Source organism: Urocampus carinirostris, chromosome 16 (genome assembly GCF_059441175.1).
Source record: "Urocampus carinirostris isolate Australia breed hairy pipefish chromosome 16, RoL_Ucar_1.0, whole genome shotgun sequence".
Taxonomy (NCBI): domain Eukaryota; kingdom Metazoa; phylum Chordata; class Actinopteri; order Syngnathiformes; family Syngnathidae; genus Urocampus; species Urocampus carinirostris.
The window spans coordinates 16,912,418-16,939,153 of record NC_142364.1 but is presented as its reverse complement, the minus strand read 5'-3'; the positions used below and the strand labels follow the sequence as shown (position 1 = coordinate 16,939,153).

General features: G+C 39.8%; 2 protein-coding genes across 3 annotated transcripts in view; both read left to right on the top strand.

Moving 5' to 3' along the window:
* Window positions 1–417: 417 nt before the first annotated feature.
* Window positions 418–11,155, top strand: cfap53 (cilia and flagella associated protein 53). The gene is made up of 8 exons (XM_088320005.1): window positions 418–475; window positions 2,835–3,089; window positions 4,223–4,396; window positions 4,495–4,798; window positions 7,988–8,206; window positions 8,493–8,709; window positions 9,424–9,526; window positions 9,601–11,155. Exons 2-8 carry the CDS (start codon window positions 2,878–2,880, stop codon window positions 9,821–9,823), a joined length of 1,452 nt encoding a protein of 483 aa, XP_088176131.1. The 5' UTR covers window positions 418–475; window positions 2,835–2,877; the 3' UTR covers window positions 9,824–11,155.
* A 148-nt stretch (window positions 11,156–11,303) lies between these two features.
* The window catches only part of myo5b (myosin VB), a 40,035-nt gene continuing 24,602 nt past the window's right edge, over window positions 11,304–26,736 (top strand). Inside the window, exons 1-11 of one of the 2 annotated variants that reach the window (XM_088320003.1) lie at window positions 11,304–11,387; window positions 18,479–18,589; window positions 18,666–18,837; window positions 19,826–19,970; window positions 20,126–20,282; window positions 20,598–20,741; window positions 22,400–22,481; window positions 23,620–23,727; window positions 23,907–24,016; window positions 25,994–26,259; window positions 26,322–26,403. In XM_088320003.1, the coding sequence (XP_088176129.1) occupies window positions 11,358–11,387; window positions 18,479–18,589; window positions 18,666–18,837; window positions 19,826–19,970; window positions 20,126–20,282; window positions 20,598–20,741; window positions 22,400–22,481; window positions 23,620–23,727; window positions 23,907–24,016; window positions 25,994–26,259; window positions 26,322–26,403 (1,407 nt within the window). In that variant the 5' untranslated portion in view covers window positions 11,304–11,357. Of the gene's footprint in view, window positions 11,388–13,569; window positions 13,995–18,478; window positions 18,590–18,665; window positions 18,838–19,825; window positions 19,971–20,125; window positions 20,283–20,597; window positions 20,742–22,399; window positions 22,482–23,619; window positions 23,728–23,906; window positions 24,017–25,993; window positions 26,260–26,321; window positions 26,404–26,736 lie in introns of those variants that run through there. The other variant, XM_088320004.1, reaches the window with a different exon arrangement.

Sequence of the window (26,736 nt, the reverse complement as noted above, 5' to 3'; positions counted from 1 at the left end):
GTGCAGTTTGGTCGCTTTGAGATTCCGTAGTTTGCATCCTATGTGCTTTTTAGCACTCACTTTTGGTTGCACTACAGCGACATCTTGTAGTCAAATACTACTCACTGTCCCTTTAAGATGAAGCAAAGATAGTCATGGCTTTTGAAATTTGGCTCGGACAATAAACAATATTAATGAATCTACTGTGTGGATTTCTTAAAGCAGGATTCTAACTAGTATGTGACGCTAACAGAATGTATTGAGTAAATTTTCTTTTTTCAATTTTTCAACATACTATACAATTTTTGCTTATGATGCATATGCAAATGAGCCAGTGACGTGGAGGTAGGCATGTCATCATCAGTGCCCAAGTGCTCGTGACGAAATTGAGGGAGTAGATGATGACGTCATTTTTGTTTTCTCGTCGCCATGGCGACACAGACGAGCTGAGGAGCGCCAGAAAAAAAGAAGCGAAGTCTAAGCCAGCCGTCATCAGGTGAGTCCCCGAGTAAAGATACACTTTATTACTAATTTGTTAAACTTTTACAATACTTTTTATTAACTTTCCCTCACAGCTACTGCTCGTCAGAACACTATTTCTTCGAATGCATGGAGACTTTTTCATGCTAAATGAAGAGCTAATGCCGATCTCTTGCAGTTTTTTTTTTATGTAAATTTTTTTACCCAAACCCAGTTTTGCAATTGTCACAAATAAAGTAAACTAGTAGCAGGTAACACGTGGCTGTTAATGAAATAAAAAGCACAACTGACTGAAAACACTTCAAACAAAAGTAGTAATTGGCTAATAAAAATGGACAGTAATTAAAGGCATGTTCATTTGTGTAGAGCTTAATCACAAGAAGTCGTAAAGGGCTGCTCAGACTACAATTGCACAACATAATCGACATGAAATATAAGCAATAACAATGTTCGGTTGACAGCTTCTTGAGGTTGACATCATTCCTAAGCTAATATAGTGTGTCTTAAACCTACATTTTGCTTAAAAAACTATACTCTGTGGTTAGAATTCAAGCACTTTTTGGAGGACAGCAAGCAACTACATGACCCTAGTTTCACTCCCATTTTTTTTCAAGGTTACGTTTTTGATTTATCCATCCATCATCTGCACGGCTTATCCTCAGTAGGGTCGCGGGGGTGCTGGAGCCCATCCCAGCTATCTTCAGGTAGTGGGTAGGGGACACCCAAAACTGGTTGCCAGTCAGTCGCAAGGCACACGGAAACAAGACAACTCACTCGCTCATTCACACCGAGGGACAATTCGGACCGACCAATCGACCTAACATGCATGTTTTCGGAACGTGGGAGGAAACCAGGGTGCCCAAAGGAAACCCATGCAAGCATGGGGAGAACATGCAAACTCCACACACGAGGTTCGATCTCATGACCTCAAAACTGTGCCGCACACGCGCCAACATTGTTATAGTAATCAAAATTGCGTGTTTTAATGTGCGCCACAGCGGCTGTGTGGTTAGCTCGCAGCCCCGTGATGCGGAGGTTCAGTGTTCAAGTTCAGCTACCGCAGCCTCCCTGTGTGAAGTTTGCATCTGTCATGCCAGTCAGGTTAATTGGCTTGTCCAAATTGTCCCTAGGTGTGTATGAGTGAGTTGTCCGTCTCTGTATGCTCTCTAACTGACTGGCAACCAGTTCAGGGGTCCACTGCCCGAAGATGACTGAGATGGGCTCCAGCACCCCCACGACCCTACTGGGGATAAGCAGTGCATGGAGTATTTTTTTTCTATTATGTTTATTTTGAACAGGCAGCACGGCGGCTAAGCGGTTAGCGCGTCTGTGGTTCAGTTCTGAGGTCATGAGATCAAACCTTCCTGTGTGGAGTTTGCATGTTCTCCCCATGCTTGCATGGGTTTCCTCTGGTCACTCCAGTTTCCTCCCACATTCAAAAAAACATGCATGTCAGGTTAATTGGCTGGTCAGAATTTTCCCTAAGTGTGTTGTATGTATTTGTGTGCCCTGCAACTGCCTGACAACCAGTTTAGGGTGTCCCCTGGCCACTGCCCGAAGACAGCTGGGATGGGCTCCAGCACCCCCGTGACCCTACTGAGGATAAGCGGTGCAGATAATGAATGGATGGATGGAATATTTTAGTCGGTTGAATAAAGAAGAACAGACACGTGTTATAGAACCTTGTCATATTAGTTGCACCTCATTAGCAACATATTTATAATACCACTTGAAATACAACAAAAAGAAACAGTAAACACTATACGAGAATGTTTCCTGCAACAACTGTAAAATATACATACATCATTTTAAATGTGCAATTAATAATGTTGAATTTGTTTTTTACACCCCGTTTTGCACTACATTCTGTAGCTTATGAATGACCGATATTTCATGTTGACAATGTCTGTGTATTACTTATTAATGCAACATCCATTGCAGCCTGGTCATCCTGCAAGGGGGGTTACATCATGTGCGGTCCCTTATTAAGGTTTCTCCATTATCCTCATGTTGAGGTTTTTGAGTTTTCCTTGCCCTCATGAAGATTTTAGACCAGGGGATGGTGTCATAATAGTCTGTATTTTGCATTAATCTGTTGTCTGTGCAGCCCTCTGAGACTCCTTGTGATTAAGCGCTATAAAACATGACTTGACTATAATAGAATAACAATCTGCAATAAACAATATGAAGTGAGTTTAATAAATTAAATCCAACTCGAATGGTCCATTATAGTAATTTGTCAACAGGTAACGAGTAATATTTTTGAAGTAACCCTCTCAACCTAGTCCGTAACCCTAGTTGACACTTTGGAAAATCTCATGGGTGGATATGAGGCCTTTCTAAGATTTCCTCTCCCGCCATTCTTTTTTTCCTAGTCTCCCCAAAGCGCCAAGACGACGAATCACAAGAAACCAAACCATGCTTCCAGCTCGCCGCGAGATGATGCTTCGCAAGAAGCAAGACGAGGTGCGCGAGCGCATGGCCGAGTGCGCCCGCGAGAATGAGGATTGCCGCATCAACAACTGCTGGCGGCTTACGAGCGATGCTCGTAACATGAGGCACACCGTCCGCAGAGATTTGGAAGACGTCATGATGCAGCACCACTTTTCCCTCTACCAGCGCCAGCAAAGGTGACGCCTAAGGAAAAAGAAAATGTCTCTGAGCCTGTTAGTCCTTTTTAAGGGACCTGGAGCGCCTGCCATAGAGCAACAGGTTAAAGAGTTGGTGGTCAGGGTGGAGTCATTTATAAGGTTGTTTTCTCTGCTGTAGTATCACAAGCCGGCAATGTCTTTCAAACTGGGTAAAGAGCACTGAATGATTTTCTAGGCTGTGTTGATTACTCTATGGTTTTTCTGTCCATACTATACCAGATGTCCACGGATCAATAGAATAGAATGGGGAACATATGGCTTGCTAGCCAGATAGGGCTCTTTTCATGAGCACATTTGCAGGCCATGCTAAGCTTTAATGTGATTTTCCAAATATAACCCCCCCTTCCTCTCCGTTGAGACTATATGGCTGATCAAAGTTTCAGCTGCACTTGACACTAACTACACTAACGATGTTACCGTTTTAGCTGTACGTCTCTAAGAAATCCTTTATTTCGAAGATCATTAAACAATATATATTCACTGTTGAGATACTTTATAATGAAAACCCACTGAACAAACTGTCAATACCCAAAAACGCCAGGCAAACACCCAGAGCAATCAGTTAATCTGGGTGTATCTTGTGCACCATAGCACACTCCCTCTTAATACATATGTATCTCTTTCCTTTGCAGTATTTTGTGACATTTTTACAAAATACCTATGCTCGAAACATTATAAACCCATTAATTACTGCAAAAATGACGGTCAAAATGAGCCTTAACAATCTTAAGTAGTTGAGACAAATTTTAAGGGGTAGACCGGGTGCTAACATATGTTGGCCTGGAGACCATCTGGTGCCACCAGGCTGTACTTGCCCAAGACACACCACAGGGAACAGTGCTCCTAGGACCTATGTTGTGAAAGGATCTAACGAACCAACCATATTTGTTGATATACTGTAGGACACAGGCGCAAATCATCAAACGTAACACAGTGAAATAAAATGTGCTGAAGAATTAGCTTTGTCTGGAAAGGGGGTTTGGTGGTTTTGTTGAATTTTGTCTTGAAAAATAAAACATTTGAGCTCTTTGAGTCAAAAAGGTTCAAAACTCCTGGTTTAATTCAATAAAAGTGTCTTTTAAAGCAGTGGTGGGGGTCTCTTGGGTCTTCAGATTGCGAGCCCTTCTGGAAGACGAGGAGCGGCAGCTGGTCCTCGCAGCTCGCCTGGGTAGTGACACGCCAATGGAGAGGCAGAAGCAGATGCGGGAACGGGCCAAAACTCTTCGAGACGCCAGGGAGGCGCAGCGCAGACAAGTGGTGGCAGAAAAGCTGGACATACAGTTTCGGTGGGCCACCTTGACAACTTCAGAATGTTTGCCATTTTCCCTGTAGTCTTGGCCTTCGGACCACTATCTGGGCCTGACACCAAGCGATCTGCATTCAGGGAGCAGTGCTTGGAGCTGCGCGAGGCTCAGAGTAAGCGCCGACTTATGAAAATCTGCGAGGAGCGGACCGCCCAGCTCCGCTGCCAGCAGGAGGAAGCCCGTGAACGCCAGCTCGAGGACGAAATGTTCGACCAGCTCTGGCAAGCCGACGCCCGCGCAAAGGAGGAGCGCGAACAGCGCGAGGCATCCAATGCGCGGCGCTGCGGCCAGATGCAAATGGAATTCTTGTCCGAGCAAATGGCCGAAATCGAGCGCCATCGAGAGCAAGAGCAACTTGCCAGGGTGGAGGAAGCCCGTCAGCAGGTTTGCACCTTGTCTTTTTGGGACAGGAATGTTACACCTTTTCGGATGTTTTTGCGTGTGTTCGAGGGGAATTTCATTGCATATACACTTGGGTTTGGATTCTTTTTTATATAAAGCTACCCATCTTTTGGGGATTTTTTTTTGTTTGTGAGTATTGACTAATGGTATGAGTTAACAATGCCCAACTGAGTTCAAAGAGCCCTTATGTGTTTTTTTTGGTGCCGCGCCTCTCTGCTTTTATCTTACTTTTAAAAAAGCTGTTTCAGTCGTGGAACACATGAGGTAGCAGGAACTGGGAAGGAGGGTGGTCTGGGGAGTAACTTGCTCGTCCCAGCATTTTATTTTTCTTTCGATTTGTTAGTGTAGCATGAAAATGGCAGAAATAAGAAGGGGCCTATTTAAAGTATTTCCCAAACCCCAAGAGAGAGGGAAAAAAAAGTTTATTCGAGTGCATCTAAGAAATGCACATACTTGCACGCGCATCATGAACGAGCTTACTTAGGCTGCAATCATGACATCAAGCTGGGAGATGGCGGCATAGAGGTACCATGTGAGAATTTCCGTACAGCTCATTTAAACAAAATGGCCATGTTCTTTAATCTATTATTATATTTTGTTCATAAAATGACCCAACTTTTGGGCTATTAACAAAGTGACATCATTTTGGGAGTCTTTTCAAATAAAATGTCCCAGATTCTTAGGTTTTGTTTTGACCCCATACTTATTAACCTCAGTCAATTGTTCCCCTTATTAATGAATTCAAGTCCCCTCATTAAGCGATAATAAACCTCACACAATGCGGCACCTGTCTACTCGCAGCAAGGCAGACTACGAAGAATAAAAACAAAGATAATGATGGGATGGGGGCGGCACAGCGGCTGAGTTGTTAGCGCTTCTGCGGCACAGTTCTGAGGTCATGGGATCAAATCCAGCTACCAGCCTTCCTGTGCAGAGTTTGCATGTTCTCCCCGTGCTTGCGTCGGTTTCCTACAGGCAATCCCATTTCCTCCCAAATTCAAAAATCTTGCATGTTAGGTTAATTGGCCAAATTGTCGCTAGGTGTGAATGAGCGAGCAAGTGAGTTGTCTGTCTCCGTGTGCCCTGTGACTGGTTGGCAACCAGTTCAGGGTGTCTCCTGCCCACTGCTTGAAGATGGCTGGGATGGGTTCCAGCACCCCCGCGACCCCACTGAGGATAGGTGGTGCTGATAATGGATGGATAGATGATGGGATGGGATGGGCTCCAGCACCCCCGCTACCCTAGTGAGGATAAGTGGCACAGAAATTTGATGAATAGATGGAAATTAGCAACTTTTACATCCTTCTTACTCATAACATAGAATGAGAAATGAGGACATTTGGTTTACCTTTTAAGATTCCCATTCTTTTGTTGTGCCGACCTGTTCCTTGAGTTCTTTGCCTCCTGTGGATTCTTCCATGCTTACTTTCACAATTATAACTGGTTGATTATTTGATCGTAACGCAAACACCTAACTTTGAAATATATAGAAAAGGATATGTGCAAATCATGCTTTAATCAAAAGTCTGCCATATGAGCAAAAATAAATACTGAGGATAACTTTTGCTAGTGTACGGCAACAATATTAGCAAACTACGATGACTTTGTCATCTGCTAACAGTGAAATGTTGAAATGGGCAAGACCATATTGGTCTGACGAACAAAAGAATTTAAAGAAAAAAAAAACATTTGAATTAATAAAAAAATACTCCAAAACAATTTTAACAACATGGCCCATATTACAAAGATTTTTACTACAGAATGAATGAAACCACCCAGGAAATGGGATCAAAATAACCTAAGTAATGGATCAGTCCATGCGGAAGCCAAATTTGGTTATTTTTGATTGTCTTTTCTCCATTTTTTGTTTCCTTTTCTCATGATATGTTTCTGTACTTTTGCCCCGTCCTCACATTGTGTATGCATTTGTGTCCTTTTGTCCAAGTTTTATTGTGTGTTTCTTGTCCTTCGTGCTATGCATTCGCTATATTCTTATTTAGCGTTTAATTGTTTGTGTATGTGTGTGTGTGTCCTTTTCTAAAATTACTGCATTTGCCCAGGCCTCACTTGGTATTTCTCATGCCCTCAAATGTACCTGTACATTTGTCCTGGTCTCAAATTGCTTGTGGGTTTGTTTCTTGTTTTGTGTTTTTTACCTGTTCTCACGATATGTCTATAATTTTGTCCTGTTCTCACTTAACATGTGCGTATGTGTCCTGTCCTCACAATATGGTTTCGCTTTCTTATTCTTATATTACATGTGTGTTCTATTCCTACTTTGTACCTAAGTGTGTGGATCTGTGTGTGTTTCTGTCGATGTCTTTTCTGGTATGTGTCTGTGTATGTGTCCTTTCTTTGTGTGTGTATGCCCTTTCCTCACTTTACATGTATTTGCATGTATTCATATGATTTAGCTTATGACGTGTGCCTGTTTATTTGTCCTATACTCTTTTTTTGTTTTTTTGCATGTGTCCTGTCTTCTATGATTTTTTCCTGTGCATTCATCCTACTCTTACATTATATGTGTATCTGTTCATATATGTGTCTGTGCATCTGCCCTTTGATCACTTTGAATTAATCTGAATACATGCTTGTCTTCTGCTTAAATATATTACCTGTGAATATGTCCCTTCCTCATTTTTTGTGCATGTGTCCCGTCCTCATGATTTTTACCTGTATATTTGTCATTTTCCAATGAGATGTGCCTGTGCATTTATCCTACTCTCACATTAGATGTGTATCGATGTCCTGTTCTCATGTGTCTATGTGCTCTTTGGTCACTTTACGTATCTGTGTCCTGTCTGCACTTTGAATTTATGTGCATGCATTCTTGTGTTCTCTACATTTTTCCTGCGCATGTGTCTCTTCCTTATTTTCTGTGCATGTGTCCTGTCCTCATGTCTTTTGCCTGCGCATGCATTTTTCCTGTGCTCATAATACGTGCCTGTCTGTTAGTCCAAATATCACTTTGAATGTGTGTCCGTGTTCTGTCCTAAATTTGAGTTTATTTGTGTGTGGATGTCCTTTTTGTGCCTGCTCATTTGTCCTGTCTTAATTTTGAATGTGAGTGTCTTGTTCTCACAACATATGCTTTTACATTTGTTCAGTTTTCACATTGCATGTTTGCTCATGTGACCTCTGCCCACTTTGTACATGTCTGCACTCATGAAGGAGGAAAAAGTGCGTGCGATGCAGGAGCTGGCTGAGCAAAAGCGTCTCCTGGAACAGGACGCAATGGTAGCACGCCGCCGCCTGCTGGATGAAAGCATGCAGATGAAGCTGGATCGCATGGCTAAGGAGCAGCAGGAAGCGCTTAAGATTGAACTTGGGATCCTGAGTCAGTCGCTCAAGGAAGAGACTCAAGCCCAGAAGGCAACGTCTGATAAACAGGTACGAAGAACGTGGGAATTTGGGATTTTTCGCCGGCATTTTCTTGATTACCTCATGCGCGGTCCCTTCTCAAGGTTTCTTCCTTTTTCTTATGTTGAGGTTTTTGAGCTTTTCCTTGCCCTCATGTAGGTTTTAGATCAGGGCATGGCGTAATAATAGTCTGTAGTTTGCAATAATCTATGGTTTGTGCAGCCCTTTGAGACTCCTTGTGATTAAGGGCTGTACAAAAAAAACATGACTTGACTTTTTCTGGTTGTCTATAAACTGTATGGTGTTGCCCCGGCAGGCGGACATGAGGGCCCAGCAGATCCACTTCCAAGAGTATTTAGCCGAGCAGATGATGCAGCGCAAGAAGGATGAGGAGCAGATGGAGCAAATGATGTCTGACAAGATGCAAGAGGAGTGGGACCGACGGGACAGACAAACCCAACTGCAGCAGGACGCCAGAAACCGATTGATGGAGGATGTCTTTGAGTCTCGACGGCTGCAGACCGAAGAAAACTGTAAGGACTTGAAATGGACACAAATTTCAACTTATTGATGCTCACAGTTCTCTTTAACAGGTTCAAGTTGAGCGTTAGTCAAGGGGTTTGGAGACGTGTAAATAATTTATTTTTGATATGTGTGACATTTGAATCACAGGAATTGAGTGCGAAATATTCTTCCTCCATGCCATTTAAAGCCTTAAATCTTGGATGAATTCATAGTTTAGTAGACACTCAAAATAAAGACAGAAGACACCAATGCTTTTTAAACTTGGAGGGCGAACAGGAGAGGACTGTACAAAAAAACCCCTCTCACAATTCTCATATTGCAACCCCATGAGCTCTCTCCTAGATTAAAGAAAACAAATCAACTCTCAGGCATGTGGAATAAAAGAACAGCAACATATTAATAAGTGACACATAAGTAACAATGATGTAAACAGGGCATAATAGTCAAAATATGAAACAACAGCAGCTCCAGTAAGCCAAGTAAAGTAATGTTAATGCTACCTTCAAGTTGAATCATAATTTTATTGTATCATGTTGGAGTTAAAGACACAACAACAGTAGTCAAAACAACAAACAAAATTAGCAATCCTGGCACCCTGAGCTATCTAATTTGCAGGTGTTCAAAAGTAAAACAGAACCAAATTTTTATTGAATGGTTGGATGAAAATGAGTTTGATACACTTGGGTCTTATCTTCTTGTTGAAATTGTGTTTGCACTTGTAGATCGACGCGAATTACAAAGACAAGCGGACACTGCCAAGGAGCGAATTGAAATGAACGCCGCCCTAGAGGACATGAAGCTGGCTGAAGATGAGAAGCTAAAGAGGTGCCTGCACTCCCCATGCTCAGGTCTTGCATGTTGTTTGTGTTAATGATTGCTTCCCCCCTGCCCCCCCACAGGCAGCACGATGCCTTCCTGACGTACCAGAAAGAGCTCCGGGCGCAGATTGAGCAGCGGCGAATCGAGAGGGAGGAACAAGAACAAGAGGACCTAAGGCAACAACAGAGGTTGCAGCAGATGGAGCAAGAGAAGCTAGATAAGAAAGACCAAGTTCTGGCCTTGCCCAATGATGGCATCTTGCACCCATTCAGAAGAACAGCTCTCTTTTCGAATCAACAGTAAAAAGGCTTTGGGCCACGGGTACTCTCCGCTGACCCAATGAGTAAGGCTGGAAAATTTCTGCATGAAAAAACTGCAAAGCTTGCAGAGTGCCATCATGTCCGAGTGAGGTTGGGCAAAATCCGGTTTTCTACAAAAATGGTTTAAATCATTATCATTACCAACTGTATTGTCAAATATGCTACATACACAGCACAGATGTAATTACCTCCTCTCACACCGGGTGCAAAAAGAAGACACAAAATACAATTAAAAAGATAAAAAAGTAAGCATATAAAAATATAAGAATATAGACGTTTTATGATAAAAAGTGTGCAGATTATAAGTCAGACTATATACTGTGCATTGATTTAGTAGAAGGCAGAGGACTGGGGGGGATAGGTTAGTGAGAGAGTTCAGAGTCCTGACAGCTTGATGAAAGAAGCCTTCCTTGAGCCTGCTGGTTCTGGCTCGGACACTGCATAAAAACTTTCCACTGTTTTCAAATATCTTTCTTTATTTCAATTACACAAAATAGGATTTAAAAATTAAAATAAAAACACAATAGAAATTGATATGGAAATAAATTAATCAGTAGGAAAATAATCCATAATTAGATAGGGCTGCACTCAAAGGGACGGTGTGAATTATTCTGTGCTGCCTAGTGAATCGCAAAATATGTGAACTATCATATAGATGAGCAGTTTTACTCTTAGGTTAAGAGATTTCTATTCATTTGACATAACATTAACCTCCTCCATAGGGGGATAACATAATTGTCTGCCATCTTGCTGCTTTGGGTACCCCAAAAAAACAGAAACCTGGCAAAAGTCTGGGAAAAAAAAGAGGAGAAAAATGGTGCAGTTTGGTCACTTCGAGTAAATTGTGTTTTTCCTTGTGCTTTGTATCACTCGTTTTCAGTTGCACTACACAAGAGAGCAACATCCAGTGTTCAAACATTACATGATGTTCCTTTGAAAACACTTAAAGGGACACTTTAAAAAAAAAAATTTCCTTTAAAAAATACTTAAAAAATAGAAGAAAATAGTGCTTTATGGTCCCTTTGAGTCTCCATATTTTTTAGCACTCTTTTTCGGTTGCACAAAAGAATACTACTACATCTAGTGGTCAAATAATACACACTGTCCCTTTAACTGTTTTATCAAGGCGTGGGCCTCGAACTATGAACCCTAGGGCTGCAAATTTGAGACCCCTGATCTGCATTTTTTATTTCAAATATTATGATCATTCATGAGATGAATTTTTTAATTGTTGCAATGTGAATTATTGGATGTATTCACGGTAAGCATAATGCCTTGATTCAATAAATTGTGTCGATATTGCAGGAAATAATAATGTTGCACCACTTGCGTAGGGATTTTTGACATTTTGATTTGGATTCACCTTGCACCAAATTCACTGCAAGACTTGTGGGCGGGGCGCAGGTAATGAGCTCATACCTGGGGAGGGAGTGTTCAACGAAGGAGAGGAGAGCTGTTCGTCGACTTCCCAAAATCAAGACACGTCACGACAACATTGAGCCCACACATGAAGGAATATGAGCACACAATATAACCTTTACATAAAGGTAAGCACTTTATTCATTTCTTACGGCCGCTTTTGTTGAAACACAAAGCTCCTTCTTACAAATCCACACACCTGACTGAAAAACATCAAAACGTTTCTTTAAAGCAGGGGTGTTAAACTTATTTTCACCGAGGGCCACATCAGTGTACTGTAATGGCTGTCCTCAAAGGGCCTGAAGTAACTTATAAATGTAACTTAATGTGATTGGTATGTAAAATAAATGGAACTACTACTCCTTCCTGTAAAGTAACTCTGAATGTATTACTTATTCAAGTCAAACACATACAGCTCCATTGAAAAAATGTTACTACACATATATAATATAGTAAAACCTCATACGAGCTACTTGAGCTCCCAAGAAATTCAACATATGAGAAAAATGTTGCTGGAAATCCAAGTATCAAGAATTTCATGACATTACCATTAGATACTGGGGCTTTAAAGTCATTTTATTTTTCTTATGTATCTTATTACTGTATTTTTATGATCAATAACTATTTGGATGTGTTTTCAACGATCAGGAAGATGTGTTTTATTGCTATTTAGGGTTCATATTGATACTTTAGGGAGGCTGGGAGTGAATTAATTGGATTTCAGTTATTTTATATCAGGAAAATTCGCTCGAGATATGAACAATTTTTCGATCCAGGAACAAATTAATGTCATATTCAGAGGTATAACTTTATAACAAAAAAAAACAACCCAAAATGTTCATTTTTAGGATCATTTATTTTCTTTTGAGTTTGATACATGTGCTTTAAAATGAATACAAATATTTTGTGATAAAAACAATTTATTCTTGAAATAGAAAACTTAGGACCATTTACAATAATTTAATCCTGTAAACCACTAAATGTCCATTTGTTTGCTGAGGATGATGGAAATTTGGTCAAAACGTACGTGTCATGTGTGTGTTTAAAAGCAAGTAAATACAGTTACGAAAGCTGGGTTGATTTTCAAGATTATTTAAGCAAAAACTAAAAAGTTGAAGAATACTACTTAAGTAGGGTTTATCTAAAATGTCTACCACTGTGTATGAAAAGTAAATAAAGGGCTGTTTAAGAGAGAAAAAGACTAAACATTCAGGGCAGGTCAACTCCCTACCCCAAAAAATACACAAAATACAACTGACACCGTAAAAGACAAAAACAATGCCCCAAACCCCAGATATTATAATATATAATCCATGCACAGAATTTTTCATATGAGGCAACCCAAATTGTCCAAAAATGTGAAGTGCGCTTTATAATCCTTTGCTCCTTATATACCAGAAAATAAAATTAGAAATGCATCATTAACAATTTGTTCATACAGCATACAGTAACTGTTCTGCCTTTGAGAAACATATTGAGTGGTCTTTAAGTGCTCTTTTGTGGTTAACATTCTAATAGTGTTACTAAAAGGAAACAAAAAAGAAGCACAGAACTTCAACGATTGCTATGAAGCCAATTTTAGAACGCTCATTGCAAATTATTTTTTGTTGTTGCTTTACACAATAGTTGGATGTAAGTATGAAAATTATTGTGATTACTTGAAGAATTTTGTTTATGATAACGTTTTGTACAAAATGACATGCTCTTGTAGGAATATTTGTTAAATGATACTGCATACAGTAACTGTTCTGTCTTTGAGAAACATATAGAGTGGTATTTAACATTTTAAATGTTTTAAATGCTGGTTAACATTTTAATTGTTGCTAAATTTAATTTTAGTGGTGAAATCAGATGTAGCAATGTTAATTTATGTTCTATATGATAAATGATTTAAATTTAAATTTATATGCAACCATTACTGTAGTTTTAATTACATACGCATTATAGTCCATAGTGCCTTACATATGAAAAAATATATCACAAAAGACTATTTTTAAAGGGCTGCCGGTACGCCGGATTAACTAAACTGTTATATATATACTGTATTACTATAAATGTCTTGGTCTTAAAAATGTCTTTTTAAAACAAGGATGGATAATAATCATTAAATAAAACGTAATATTACACTGGGTTTAATGTGTCAGTCAACAGTTGTTTCAAATATAAATTAAGGGAAAGTGTATTTGAAAATGTAAAGCAAAAACAGTTAGATGATGGTTGTTTAACAGTCTAGTTAAATATGAAATGTAAAAAAAAGTTGGTTGAACTAGTTATTTGCCAGGTATTTCAATTTTTTTCGACCATGGCAATTATAACTTTCACAATCCTCAAAGTCATCGTTGTGACGTCACATAATTTTAGCCAATCACAACGCGCGCAACAAGAGCACCTGTATTCCGGCAAAACATGACGTAAAGAGTCTGTTGAAGCGATGCGCGTGCACGTGGACTACAACCAACCGACCCGGTGCCTTCCCTGACAGAAACTCGGCCAGCGGGCGGACTTACTGGCACCGCTATTACCAAACAAAGTCAATTGTTTCGCATGTTGGCTGTTTGTGAGCGTGGGAAAAGTTATTTGGAAGAAAAAAGTCGCTTTTGCGGAAGTACCTGTCATCATGAACCTGTCCTAACTGGAGGCAGCGGCTTCCGGGTTGGACGCGCACGCGCGCGTGGACTTTGGCGGTTGTCGGGGAGGAAAAAGAAAACATGTCCGTCAACGAGCTCTACACGACGGTGAGTCAAGTTGAACCTAATGCTGTCAACCAGCTGGTTGCTAAGTTACTCAACTAATAAGTCGACGTTCTGTTAGTGAGACGAACAATCAAGTTAGGTGCGAACCGGCGCGTGCGCGCGACCCCGACATCACCTGTCGCTCACCTGCCGTAAGTGTGGGACACAAACAGGGAAGATGACGCCATACTTTCTACCTCCACTTATTTCGGATTGGTTTTGTGGGTTTGAGTAACTTGCAGCGTATGCTGACTAAACATAGCGTGAAAAGTCCCTGTTTACTGTAGACTACTCGAAACAAGTGCTTCGCGAGATAAAACAATTGAAAGCAGAGACGCTGATTCAATTTCAAAGGTCTGCCAACACCCTGTGAAGTCAGATTTTTGATCAAAAGACTTACCTCATCGTGATGATGTCACTGATAAACGGAATATAGTGGTTGGGTGTGAAAGGAACCATGAAAAAACAGTTTGCTGGATATAGAAATCTTCCAGTGTTTGCATCCCACCTCAGAAGACAGAGCTATGGCCTTGCACAATAGTATTGCCCTTTACACGTTGTTTAACTGCTGTTAAAAGTGTCGATAAAAATTGTTCAAACCTCATATTGTTAGAAAATGATTTAATGAAATTGTGAATGTATTTAGTTGCTGTTAAAAGTGTCGATAAAAACTCATATTGTTGGGATATAATATAATGAAATTGTGTGTTTATTTGCTGTTAAAAATGTCGGAAAAAATGTTAAAACGTGATATTGTCAGATATAACGAAATTGTAAATATGCTTAATTGCTGTTAAAATTGTCGAGAAAAATTGTTCAAACCTCACATTGTTTATTTGCTGTTAATAGTGTCAATAAAATTTATTATAAATGGTCACCCCTCTTGAGGGCTATGACCAAGGTAGATAGATAGATAGTTAATGATCACCACTGTTGCATTCCCGAGAAACTCGGTGCGCCATCAAAAGAGTCATTTGTTGATCCATACCTGTCAACCTCCACGGACCCGTGCCCTTACAAATTGTCGTATTTTCCCTTACAAAATACAAAATAATCTTACACCATGTTTTTTTTTTTTAAACATGTTTTATCTATGTAGTTTAACATGTTATATTGTACATGTGTTTTGTTATATTATATATATTTTACATTTTGTTGTGAGATCCTGAGTTGCTCGACATGAATGAGGTTTATTATAAAAAAAAAGTTCAAAAATGAAGTAGCTTGGGCGTTCACTGTAGAAGGGAACAAATACATGCAAAAATAATTAAGTAGAATAATACATGTTCTTATTCAAATTATGACTTCATTTTCTGCATTAAATTATTGTTGATAATTTTGGGATTAAAGGGATAACCACAAACCTGTCTTTTTTCATTGTCTCATTTTATACTTCCTTTTTTTCTTAACTTATTCATACAACATAATAATTTGTAATATAATGCATCAAAGCAAGTGAGCCGTTTGAGAGCCGGCTCTCTTTAATGATTTGAGCCAAAAAAGCCGGTTCTCTAAAAAGAGACGGACTTCCTTTCACTACATCAAACCGCTCGCTTCGTTTGCAACAAAAAAAACAATACCGAGATAGAGGCTTCCGCGGCGAACTCGTTTGACTTGATTGATTTGCCGTTTCGTGATAGTCGGTGTATACCGGATGGTACCCATAATTGACAAATTTGCGTTTTTCGGTACAGATTTTCACGTACGTCGTACACGTCTTAAAATGCATAATAAACGTACTTTTTATGGCAAAATCGTACAGGTTGACAGGTATGTTGATCAGACTGCAGTCCCTTAATTCTTTATTTTGCTGCTACGACTAGCTAACTTAAATATGTTCCTCCTCGCAGTGATTGTGGAGAAAACAAGCTTCCCTCGAAAAATTGATTTACAGTGGTGCGTATTGTAGTCCAGAAAATGCTGTACCTTTTATTTCGCAATATTTTGAAAATAACCTCAGTAGTGCAAATAAAGTGTAAAAACAATTGGATCTAATGTAAGAGTTATAATGTGTTTATAAACTTATGACACACAAACAACATTATAATAGTGACAGTTGAAATGGATAGTGGACAGTATTGATATTGGTCCGATCCAAGTACTCACTCAGTTTTGACAATATTGATATTTGTATCAATCCGCTCACACACAAATCTCATACGCCGCTGCCTGTTAAGGCTGAGGTATGGCTTATCCTTGAGGGGCAAGATGCCGCTTAACACCGAAAAACAACGGCGACCAGGTGACAAATGTGCTGTACCTGAGTCAGGAGGCTACTACTGGTAACTATAGAAACCAGTACTATTTGTTTCATGTTTGGGAGCAAACCCTAGCCCAAAAACAGCCTGGAAAGGAATGGGCACCGCCAGGCTGTACTTGTTCAAGACACATCACAGGAAGTGGTGCCCCCATGACAATGGCGGTTAAGGGATCCGGGAACTGTGGTTTCAAATGCAGTCAAATGGTTATTGTGATTTTCTGGGAATGTTGCGGAGAGGATTGTTTACATATGGAAAGTGGGGTATGCATGAAATGCATTAGTGCTTTTTTTGCTCTCATGTTATTTTAACACTTTGTGAGTTGAAATTTGTTCAACTGTCTAAACTGTTGGAGTTTTTTTTTAATACATTGCACCTTTTAAAAAGGTGTAGTGAAGAAAAAGCATAATGATGCTGACAAGGCACTTATGTTTTAAGTGCTACACTCTTAATTTGTCCATGTGGTGTTTTGACAGTCAAGAGCAAATTTAGCAAAAAATACATTTAATTGAGCGACAACTATTCATTTATAAAGTACTAACTGTTTATTTTTCTGCAGTACCACAACATCACTGGTCATTCAATTTACCTTGGGAATTATTCTCAGCACAGTAAAGAATCTTTGCTGCAAAAAACTCCAGTCATTGTTCATGACGAATGTCACATTCGGTTGTCATTATTGCATCTAATCTCGTTTTTTTCCCTGTATTATTTTTCTCCATTGAGTATCTTTCCATGTTTCAGTATTTTTTTATTGAGCGTTGCTGTCATGAAATGAATTTTTTGCATTATTATAATAATAATAATACTTGTAACAATTATAATAATAATGATGATAATGATGATGATAATAATAATGATGATGAATATTATCAATAAAGTGACATCTTCTGAAAAGTAGTTGGAATCTCTTCAAGCCGAAGGCAGACAATCAATTTTGAGGCTCAACAACCTGCCTCCTTAAATCCTGAAAGACGCATCTTTGTGCATACATGCACACACATTTACGCACACACTAGTGTGCGCAAGTCCATCTGGCTCCACGACCACCTGTAGTGCAGATTAAATCAAGGCTTCACCAAGCGCTCACAAAAAGCATTTCTTCTGTACATGGATCCAGCAGACCCAATGTCAGTATGACAATTAACCTTTTGAACATAGTTGGCCAAGTCACCTGGATAGATCTGATACAACAACTCCTGAAAACAAACTACGCTAACCAATTTAAACCTTATTCCTTTGCTCGTTGAATGCCTTACTTTATAAAAAACTCTAAGATACATTTAGTTTTGAATGATATTCATTTTTAAACTATGTCAGAGATGGACATGCTTTAAATAAAAACGTGAATGTTATAATATTTGATGGGTTTTTTAATGTTCTTTTGTTTGTTTTAACCTTTTTATTTTTCCCTTTATGCATATTCGTAAGCAACTGATATGCATTTTTTTTCATATTGTAGAATAGAATAATTAACTCTCCGGTCAGTGATAACCAAAAATTGTGGTAAAGATCAACCTAGTGAGAAGTTACCATGCTTAAGCTGGCATTAAGGCATCGGCCAGGAAACAATCATATGTGCAATTTCAGTGCCCCATGTCCACCAAGCACTTGTTTGGGATGGGAAAGGATAGGGAATTCCACATTTCTTCTTCAGCATGTGTGATATGCCAATTTGGATACCTATGGATTTCGTCTGATCTCCTACCCTGCCCCTTCCTGCTGTGATCCCCATGGCAGGAAGTTTGAAGCTCGCTTTGCTTCTACACAAACCTGCACAACAGCTTCTTGTTCTTGTTTTTGTGAGAATTCCCTCCCCCAATAGGGCTGTTCCATTGTTGGGGGCTTTTGTTTAGACTTTAATGAACAAGTAACCCACTAGGGCTCCTACTCCCCCCATGGCCGCTTGTAGCCACTCATGTTTTGCATTGACCGCTCGTCTAGTGCTTTGTTGGCATTCACAGTTCATGAGGCAGCACTTCTTGTAGCTGACTTTTTGTTTGTGTTTTTACCTGTGCTGGTGTGTGTGTGAGTGTGTGTGTGTGTATGGACTTATTTTATCTATTTTGTGTTGTGTCTGTGTGTGTAAACAAAACTTACTGGTGTGTGTATACTTGTGCCTGTCACTCTGTCCCTGCATGTATCCGTTCTGTCAAAATTTGTTATTTGTTTCAATGTCAATGGATAATGCATGTAAGGCCAATATATTTGCATATGTATACCTTTCAGTACACACGGGTATGGATCCCAGACGAAGAGAACGTGTGGCAGGCGGCAGAAATAACCCGAGACTTCAAACAAGAAGAGTCTGTGCTGCACCTCTGCCTGGACGATGGCAAGGTTAGGGATTTTTGTTGTACCAGGTCTCTTTTCTCATTGCAAAAGGGCTGACTTTTTACAAACTTTGTCTTCTCAGCCGCTCGAATACCCGGTGGGCCCCAAGAGCAACCCAATGCCGTTCCTGCGTAACCCTGACATCCTGGTCGGCGAGAACGACCTGACGGCGTTAAGTTATCTTCATGAGCCCGCCGTGCTGCACAACCTCAAAGTGCGATTCCTGGAATCTAACCACATCTACACCTACTGCGGTCAGTGGTGACGCACCCTTCGGCGGCTTTATCAAAAAATGACTTGCAAGGGTCTTATTACAGGCTTTTATGCCTTCAGATAAATAGGCCTTTGTTAAGTTTAATCGTTTAGTATTAATCCGTAATGTTTGGGTTCTTACTGATTCTGATACAAGGCCATATTTCAAAATATTTACAGGTATATTGTTGACTACTTTCGATACCGGTATATGCCGTTGCTGTGGCCATAGGATCAGGAACTCAAGACAAGTTTAGCTGACAGTGGCAACCTTTTTCGCCGTTCAAAATTAATGCCTGTCAAATACTAGAGAATTAGTTTATCGGAAAACATTTTATGGAAGTTTTTCTATTGAGGGTCTTGTTTTATGGGAAATATTTATGATTAGTACTCAAGTAATCCCTTGTTTTTCACAGGGTTTGTGTTCCAAAAAGAACCAGCGATAAGCAAAATTCAAAAAGCTGAAACCTTAACTTTTCTACACTTATTTTCATGCCCAGCCTTGAGGCGGATTATGTAAGCCTGTTGATGCAGTGGGTGTCGGGGGCGATTCTTGAACGCGAGCATGGCTCTTCCCACAGATCACCTGTCCAGGCACAGTATTGAAGGGGCGGCCTCGCGATGTTTGGTAGAGCAGTACGCTACCGGGAGATATGGTGGGATCGTGTCGGCTTTCACCTAGCAGCTGGCTTAGACTAGTGCGGACCAGGGAAATCGGACTGTTAAATTAAAACAAAGTATCGCGGTGGATATTTACGTGATGTGATTTTCGTCCCAGTGTTCAAGTGAAGAAATTCAACAAAGCGCTGTTAAATGGCTGGAGTAACTGATTGATAGTCAATCACAATTCAAAACACAATGCACAAGCAAGAGATTACTGTATTGGTTTTGGGATGAGTACTGAACAGCTGAGTGCTTCTATTGCTTTGAAAGGTGGCACTAGTCGGAATGTTTGCCCATGATAATGTCCTGTAATGTCCGTGTGCGCAGGTATTGTTCTTGTGGCCATCAACCCATATGAGGAGCTGCAGATCTATGGCGAAGAAGTTATCAATGCCTACAGTGGTCGCAACATGGGTGACATGGACCCCCATATCTTTGCCGTGGCAGAGGAGGCCTACAAGCAGATGGCTAGGTGAGTATGTGGCATGGATAGCAGTGCAAAACCAGTGTTGCGTATACAGTTAGGGTTACATGCTGGGGCTGTTGTTGCAAGAGTGTAAACACCGTGGTAGAAGTTAGTGCCGATCACCTCAGCACCACAATGCCAGTCTTCCACTTGCTTTTCAGGGACGAGAGGAACCAGTCCATCATCGTGAGCGGAGAATCGGGAGCAGGGAAAACCGTTTCTGCAAAATATGCCATGAGATTCTTTGCCACAGTTGGTGGGTCTGCCAACGACACCAATGTTGAGGAGAAAGTTCTTGCATCCAGTCCCATCATGGAGGTCAGTCACAGCCAGTCTCGTCGTGAAGATTGTTCCCCTTTAGATGACTCTCCATCTTAGTGTAATGTGTTTCTTTTTCAGAAAGCCTCATATACTGTACATTCTAGTTCAAATTAGTCCATTCATATCCTTTCATATGTTGGAATTAAGTCAAATTGAGTTAACTTGGGGTAATTTAGGACAATGAAAGGGAGCTTCAAAATGGCTTATATTATTGGTGGTCTGATAATCTTTCCCTTTTAGCTTTTATTATTATTTTTTTTTTTTTACTTTTTTTTTTTTTTTTTAATCCTTTGTTTTTCCTCCTGGGTTTAGGCCATTGGAAACGCCAAGACCACAAGAAATGACAACAGCAGTCGCTTTGGAAAGTACATTGAGATTGGGTTCAACCGCAGCTATCACATTATTGGTGCCAACATGCGAACATATCTGCTCGAGAAATCAAGGGTAGTTTTCCAGGTAAGTTGGACTCAGAGATGTTTATAAATTAAACTATATGTACAACCCCTCACAAAAAGTAAAGAATCACCAGTCTTGGGCAAGCCCTCATTAAGACATTTTATTCTGTAGAAATAACTCGGATCACAAATATGAAACAATCGTAAGGTCATTCCAAAGTGCAACACATTGGCATTCAGAAACTAAAATGAATTAAGAAAAAACCTTGCAATGGTCAATAAATGTTACTTGTATAGAGCAAGTGCGGGCAAATAAATATAGAATCACTCAATTCTGAGGAAAAAAAAAACAAATCATGAAAAACAGTCAAAGAAATAACAATCAAAACATATCACTAGAATTTAGTTGCACCACCTCTGGCTTTTATGACAGCTTGCCGTCTCTGAGGCATGGAATTGATGAGTGACAAACAGTATTTTTCATCACTCTGGTGCCAACTCTTTTAGGCTGTAGTTGCCAGATCATCTTTGCAGGTCAGAGCCTTTTCGTGGACAATTTATTTCAATTTCCATCATAGGTTTTCAATTGGGCTGAGATCTTGGTTATTTGCTGGCCATGACATTGACTAGAGTCTTTCTCCACGGAATGCTTTTACAGTTTTTGCTCTGTGGCATGATTCATTGTCATCTTGGAAAATGAGTTAATCATCCCCGAATATTTTCAATTGAAGGAATAAGAAAGCTGTCCAAAATATCAATGTAAACTTTTTGACCACAGCCATCTCTCCAGTGCCTTTGCTTGACATGCAGCCACATATCACCAAGGAGGCAGTCTTCTTTGTAAATATCCCCGGAACGGCACCAAACAAAAGTCCCAGCATCATCACCTTATCCAATGCAGATTCCTGACTCATCACTGAAGATAACGTTCATCCAGTCATCCATAGTCCATGATTGTTTCTCCTTAGCCCTTTGCAGTCTTGTCATTTTGTGTTTAAGCGTCAATGATGGTTTCCTTTTAGCTTTCCTATTTACAAATCAAATTTCTTTTAGGTGATTTTGCAGATTACTGTCACAGACATTCACTCCAACTCCCTCCCATTTACTCTTCATTTGTCTTGTTGTGTATTTTCAGTTTTCAAGACGACTGGCCTTTAGTTGTCTTGACGCCTTTAGTCTTCCTTGGCCTACCAGTACGCTTGACTTAAACAACCTTCCCATTCTGTTTGTATTTGGTCCAAGTCTTCGATACAGCTGACTGTGAACAGCCCACATCTATGGCAACCATACGAGTAGAGTTACCTCCTTCAAGAAGTTTGACGATTCCGTCTTTGGTCTCATGATTTGGAGCCATGATTCTTGCCAATCCACTTAGTCCAGTAGCCCGGCAAGGTGTGATAACTGCGCTGTTTTTAACTGCTTACTAACAGGCAGACTTAATCTAAGCCAGGTGCCCAATTAAGGAAAATAAATTGATTGGGTGTGTCCTTATCTTCTACTCAGAATGTCTGAGTGAGGGCTTGCCCAAGACTAGTGATTCTATACTTATTGCTAGGGGTTGTATTTTTTTTAGCACCGTATTATCATTCGCACATGTTTAAAACAACTGAGGACATTTGTGGATGTTCAATAATTTTATTTAAATAATGAATATTAAAAAAAATCATCTTTTAAATACTTTTATTAAAAGCATGCTACTTTCCCCACTTTTTGTTGCAGGCTGAAGAAGAGCGCAATTACCACATCTTCTACCAGCTTTGCGCGTCAGCTTCATCGCCGGAGCTACAAGACCTGAACCTCAGTGAGTTTTCCTCGTTTCCATTTCAAAGCTATCACTGAAATGGTGGGAACTGAGCATTTTCTATTGTGAGGCAGATTATAAGAAAAGGAGCAACATTTTAAAACTATGTGGTTTTTGCAGATTATGTGTTTCCTCACTGGCACACAAATGTTTGTTAGCTGCACCAACAATGGTTGTAATCAGTGATTTTATCAATACTAATGGGTGTTTAACAGAAAATGGACAGGAGCATATTTAATTAAAGGTGTCTTTACATTTCATGTAAAAATACAAGAACTGATATTCTACCTTTATTCATTAAGTTTCTTATATGGTAGTCCTTGCAGTGTGCACTGGCTTGCTCTTGCTTGAAATATTGGAAGTGCTACTAGTTAGAAGAAAACATTTTTTCCATCCAGCTTTAAATGATTTGTAGATGCAAAAAAGTGCTGTATTTCATGTTATGACAGATAAATGTGAGGCCTAATGGTGTGATATATTTTGATATTAATTAGATTACGACAGCCGTGTGTCATAGTAGGGCTGTTTTTAAAAGCACCGAGCCCTAACAATTAAAATTTTATATTGTCATCTATGCCACTGGGTGGAAACATTTGGTGGCCTGGAGAGAGAAGGGCTCCAACATGTTGTACTTGCCCAAGACACACCACAGTAAATGGTGCCTATATGACCCTAGATGTTAAGGGATCCACCCACCGGACCATATCCCACCACTGTTTCAGCTAGGGCTGCATGATTTTGAGAAAAAAACAAACTGCAATTTTTCAGACCTTTATTGCAATTTTGATGCGATTAGCAATTTTACAAAAAAAGAGCAATTCTGTGCTTGTTTTTTTTTTTTGGGGGGGGGGGTTTAACTTAAACATGGTGACATGAGATGATATCCCCCAAAACTGAGAGTATACGACTGCGACAAAATAACAACCATCGATCGAGATCCAATAAAAACAGAGTTGCAATAAGAAATCGCTATGGCACTACACCACAACGAGATATCAATTCGATTTTGGTTGATCGTGCAGCCCTAATTTCAGCTAATCTTTAGATATTTCACATATACATACAAGCCAATATGACTTTGTAATTACTTGCAATTTAATGGTTAGGACATGATCCCGTTTGTGTTATTTGCTGCCAGCCAGTGCTCAAGATTTTGTATACACTTCGATGGGCGAAAACATCTTCATCGAGGGCGTGAACGACGCTGAAGACTTGGAAAGGACCAGGCATGCCTTCAGACTGCTGGGTGAGCCATTCTTTTGTGACATTTAAAAACAGATTAATTTTTATTATTTATAATAAAAACATAGATGATCATAGTCACCCATTATATTAGATCTTCCAATTGAAGCGATAAGTTTGGATAGTGCTCATTTGACCAAATGTGGTCTATCTTTTCACATTTTTTATGTTCTGTTTGTGCAGGAATCAAAGATGCAAGCCAAAATGCCATCTTCAAAGTCCTCGCAGCCGTCTTGCATCTAGGCAACATTGAGATATTTGCACAGAGGGATGGCGAGTCCTGCTATGTCTCTGTGCGTGCTCACATTTATATACTTTCTCTCCTGTGTCTTGGGCAGCAGTAATAACTTCCCAAAGTAATGTTGATTTGATCAGATACTAAATCTTACAATGTTTAGGGAAAAAAGGGTTCACCCAGTCATTAACTATCAGTTTTTAAAAAAAAATGCAGTCATAAAAGTGAATGGTAGAGTTTTCTTACTCTTAGATACTGTCTAATCTAAATTGTGTCGTGGTTTACTGTACGTTCAACAGCAAGTACCACATCTGCAACAGTTGCAATTGTTTTTGAGCCGATACTTGTAACACACATTAGAAAAAAATAGAAAATTGCTGTTTAAAGGGGTCCGTCGCAATTTGGCAATTCGATTAATGTAGTCACTTCGTTTTGCAATTTGACATCATCAACTACCACATACACTGCAACACCATTACGAATGAACGTGCACAGACTTATAAGAAATGAGCATTAACGTTAACACTTGCACAACATATGACCATTGACTTGAGGCATTTCTCCATGAAGAATTATGCTGGATTGGTATCAACTGTAATGTGAGCATGTGCATGCTGTCGTCAAACACAAATATGTTTTTTTAACTCACAACAAAAGGCACATAATTTCGAATTATTTAAAACATTTTGATGGAGATGAGCATTGATTTCCTCACAAAACTCAATTTAACACTTCAGTAAAATCTTCGTTGTTCAAGAAAAGCTATACTCGTAATAAAATCGGGTCAAACAAGTTTGATAAATAAATATTAGCTGACCAGTAAATGGTTAATATAAACTAATTATTACAAACATTAGTAACAATAAGTAGATTTAAAAAGTCAATAAATTAACTAACACTATTAACAAGATTTTGGTGGCTCCTTAAGATGTCTTAAAAGGCATAAAATTCATTATTCTAAAAATAAGGCTTTAATTGGCCTTACAATTTTCGAAATTGTTAAACGTGTGAACATATTAATAGGATTTGAATTTGCTAGAACTAAAAAGATTTAGTAAAATTTATCCATTGTCTATTTTAATATTTGACCGATTTACTTTCGTTGCAACATCGTTTGATCACAATAATGGAACTTTTTTAAATGGTTTGATGTTGTTTTAATCAGGCCTTTCTGAGCAGAGGCATGTCTTGGGTTTATCCACAATACGCATAGCAACTTCGGACGGATGCGTTTACTTTGAACCATAGAAAAGTGTAAATTTAATGTGAAGTGGCTGTCAGATGAACCTTTTTTGTCGTGGCTAAGAGCTGTGCCAGGTCATATGTACGAGGCACTATGTATTGTGTGCCCCAAAAAAAAATATATATTTTTTTTTTTGTTTCGACAGTTTTTTGTCGACTTAGCTTAAATTTGATATCTAAAGGTATTAAGAAAAAGTATTGAATTTAACTTGCCTTAAGCTGTAGGAACCCTAAGTAATAAAGTCTCATGCAGAGGTAAAATTCAGAGAAGTTAGCTGTGCTTTGAGACAGGTTTTACCTTGTGATAAACATGGGGACTAATAAAAAAACAAAGGAGATTTCTGATAATTCAACGTGGATTGCATTGGATTACGTTCCCTGGCTCAGTAAAGGCATCTTTACTTCCAAACTGCAACATCAGCTGAGACCCGGAACTATATCTCGTTTTGTTTGAAAATTAAGGAAGTTGGTGATTATCCAAACGAATAATAAACCTTTTTGTTTACCTTCACAAAATCTTTCAACCCTTGGAAGCATGAGTGGGGTAAAAATGACCTTATTGGTTTTTATTCTTCAAAATCCTTACAAATGAAACAATTTGTAACATTGTCATATTACAGGTATTTCTCATTAAACAATTTATGTCATGATGCCATTAGTATGGTTTTTTTTTTTGCAACCAATTTTCCACCCCACTCATGGGATAGTCTATGTACTGGTAATCCATGCTTCCATGGATTAACCTTTATTATTGAACAAAAAATGTGTCTTTACATTGCTGTTTTTCTTTCAGAGCGACGATGTCCACCTAGCTCATTTTTGCAAGCTTCTTGGACTGGAGCTTCGTCAAATGGAGCACTGGCTGTGCCACAGGAAGTTGGTCACGGCGTCGGAAACGTACGTGAAGAACATGGCATCTGAACAGGCAGCCAATGCCCGCGACGCCCTGGCCAAGCACATCTATGCCCGCATGTTCGACTGGATCGTGGCGCAGATCAACCTTGCGCTGCGCACGTCATCCAAGCAGCACTCTTTCATCGGCGTCCTGGACATCTATGGGTATAGCACAGGCTCGGCTGCTCTCATCTTTTGGCTGCTAACTGTATGTTTCCCTTGTGCAGGTTTGAGACCTTCGAGATCAACAGCTTCGAGCAGTTCTGCATCAACTATGCCAACGAGAAGCTGCAACAGCAGTTCAACTCGGTAAGGCACCTTTTAGACTTGTTGAGTAAGGTTTCATAGGTGCTGAAGGGACAATAACGACTATGTGCCTCACGATACGTTATGTGATACGAGACTCACGGAAAGGATTATCTCACTGTTGTTACTGATATGGTGGCCTTGGGGGTATGGCGCCCACCCCGAGACTGGGAGGTTGTGGTTCAAGCCTCGGCCAAGTCATACCTAAGACTTAAACATTGGTACCCGTTGCCTCCCTGCTTGGCGTTCAGCATTAGGGGTTGGAATTGGGGGGTTTGGTCACCTAATGACTCCCAACACCTCAGTTGGGTTGAGCGAGGGGGCTGGGAATCCCCT

Excerpts from the sequence above, each read along its gene's own strand:
- cfap53 (XM_088320005.1), top strand. The coding sequence starts at position 2,878 with ATGCTTCCAGCTCGCCGCGAGATGATGCTTCGCAAGAAGCAAGACGAG. Across the intron at positions 4,397-4,494 it reads AAGCTGGACATACAGTTTCG|GGAGCAGTGCTTGGAGCTGC; the intron begins GTGGGCCACCTT and ends ATCTGCATTCAG. Across the intron at positions 8,710-9,423 it reads GCTGCAGACCGAAGAAAACT|ATCGACGCGAATTACAAAGA; the intron begins GTAAGGACTTGA and ends TTGCACTTGTAG.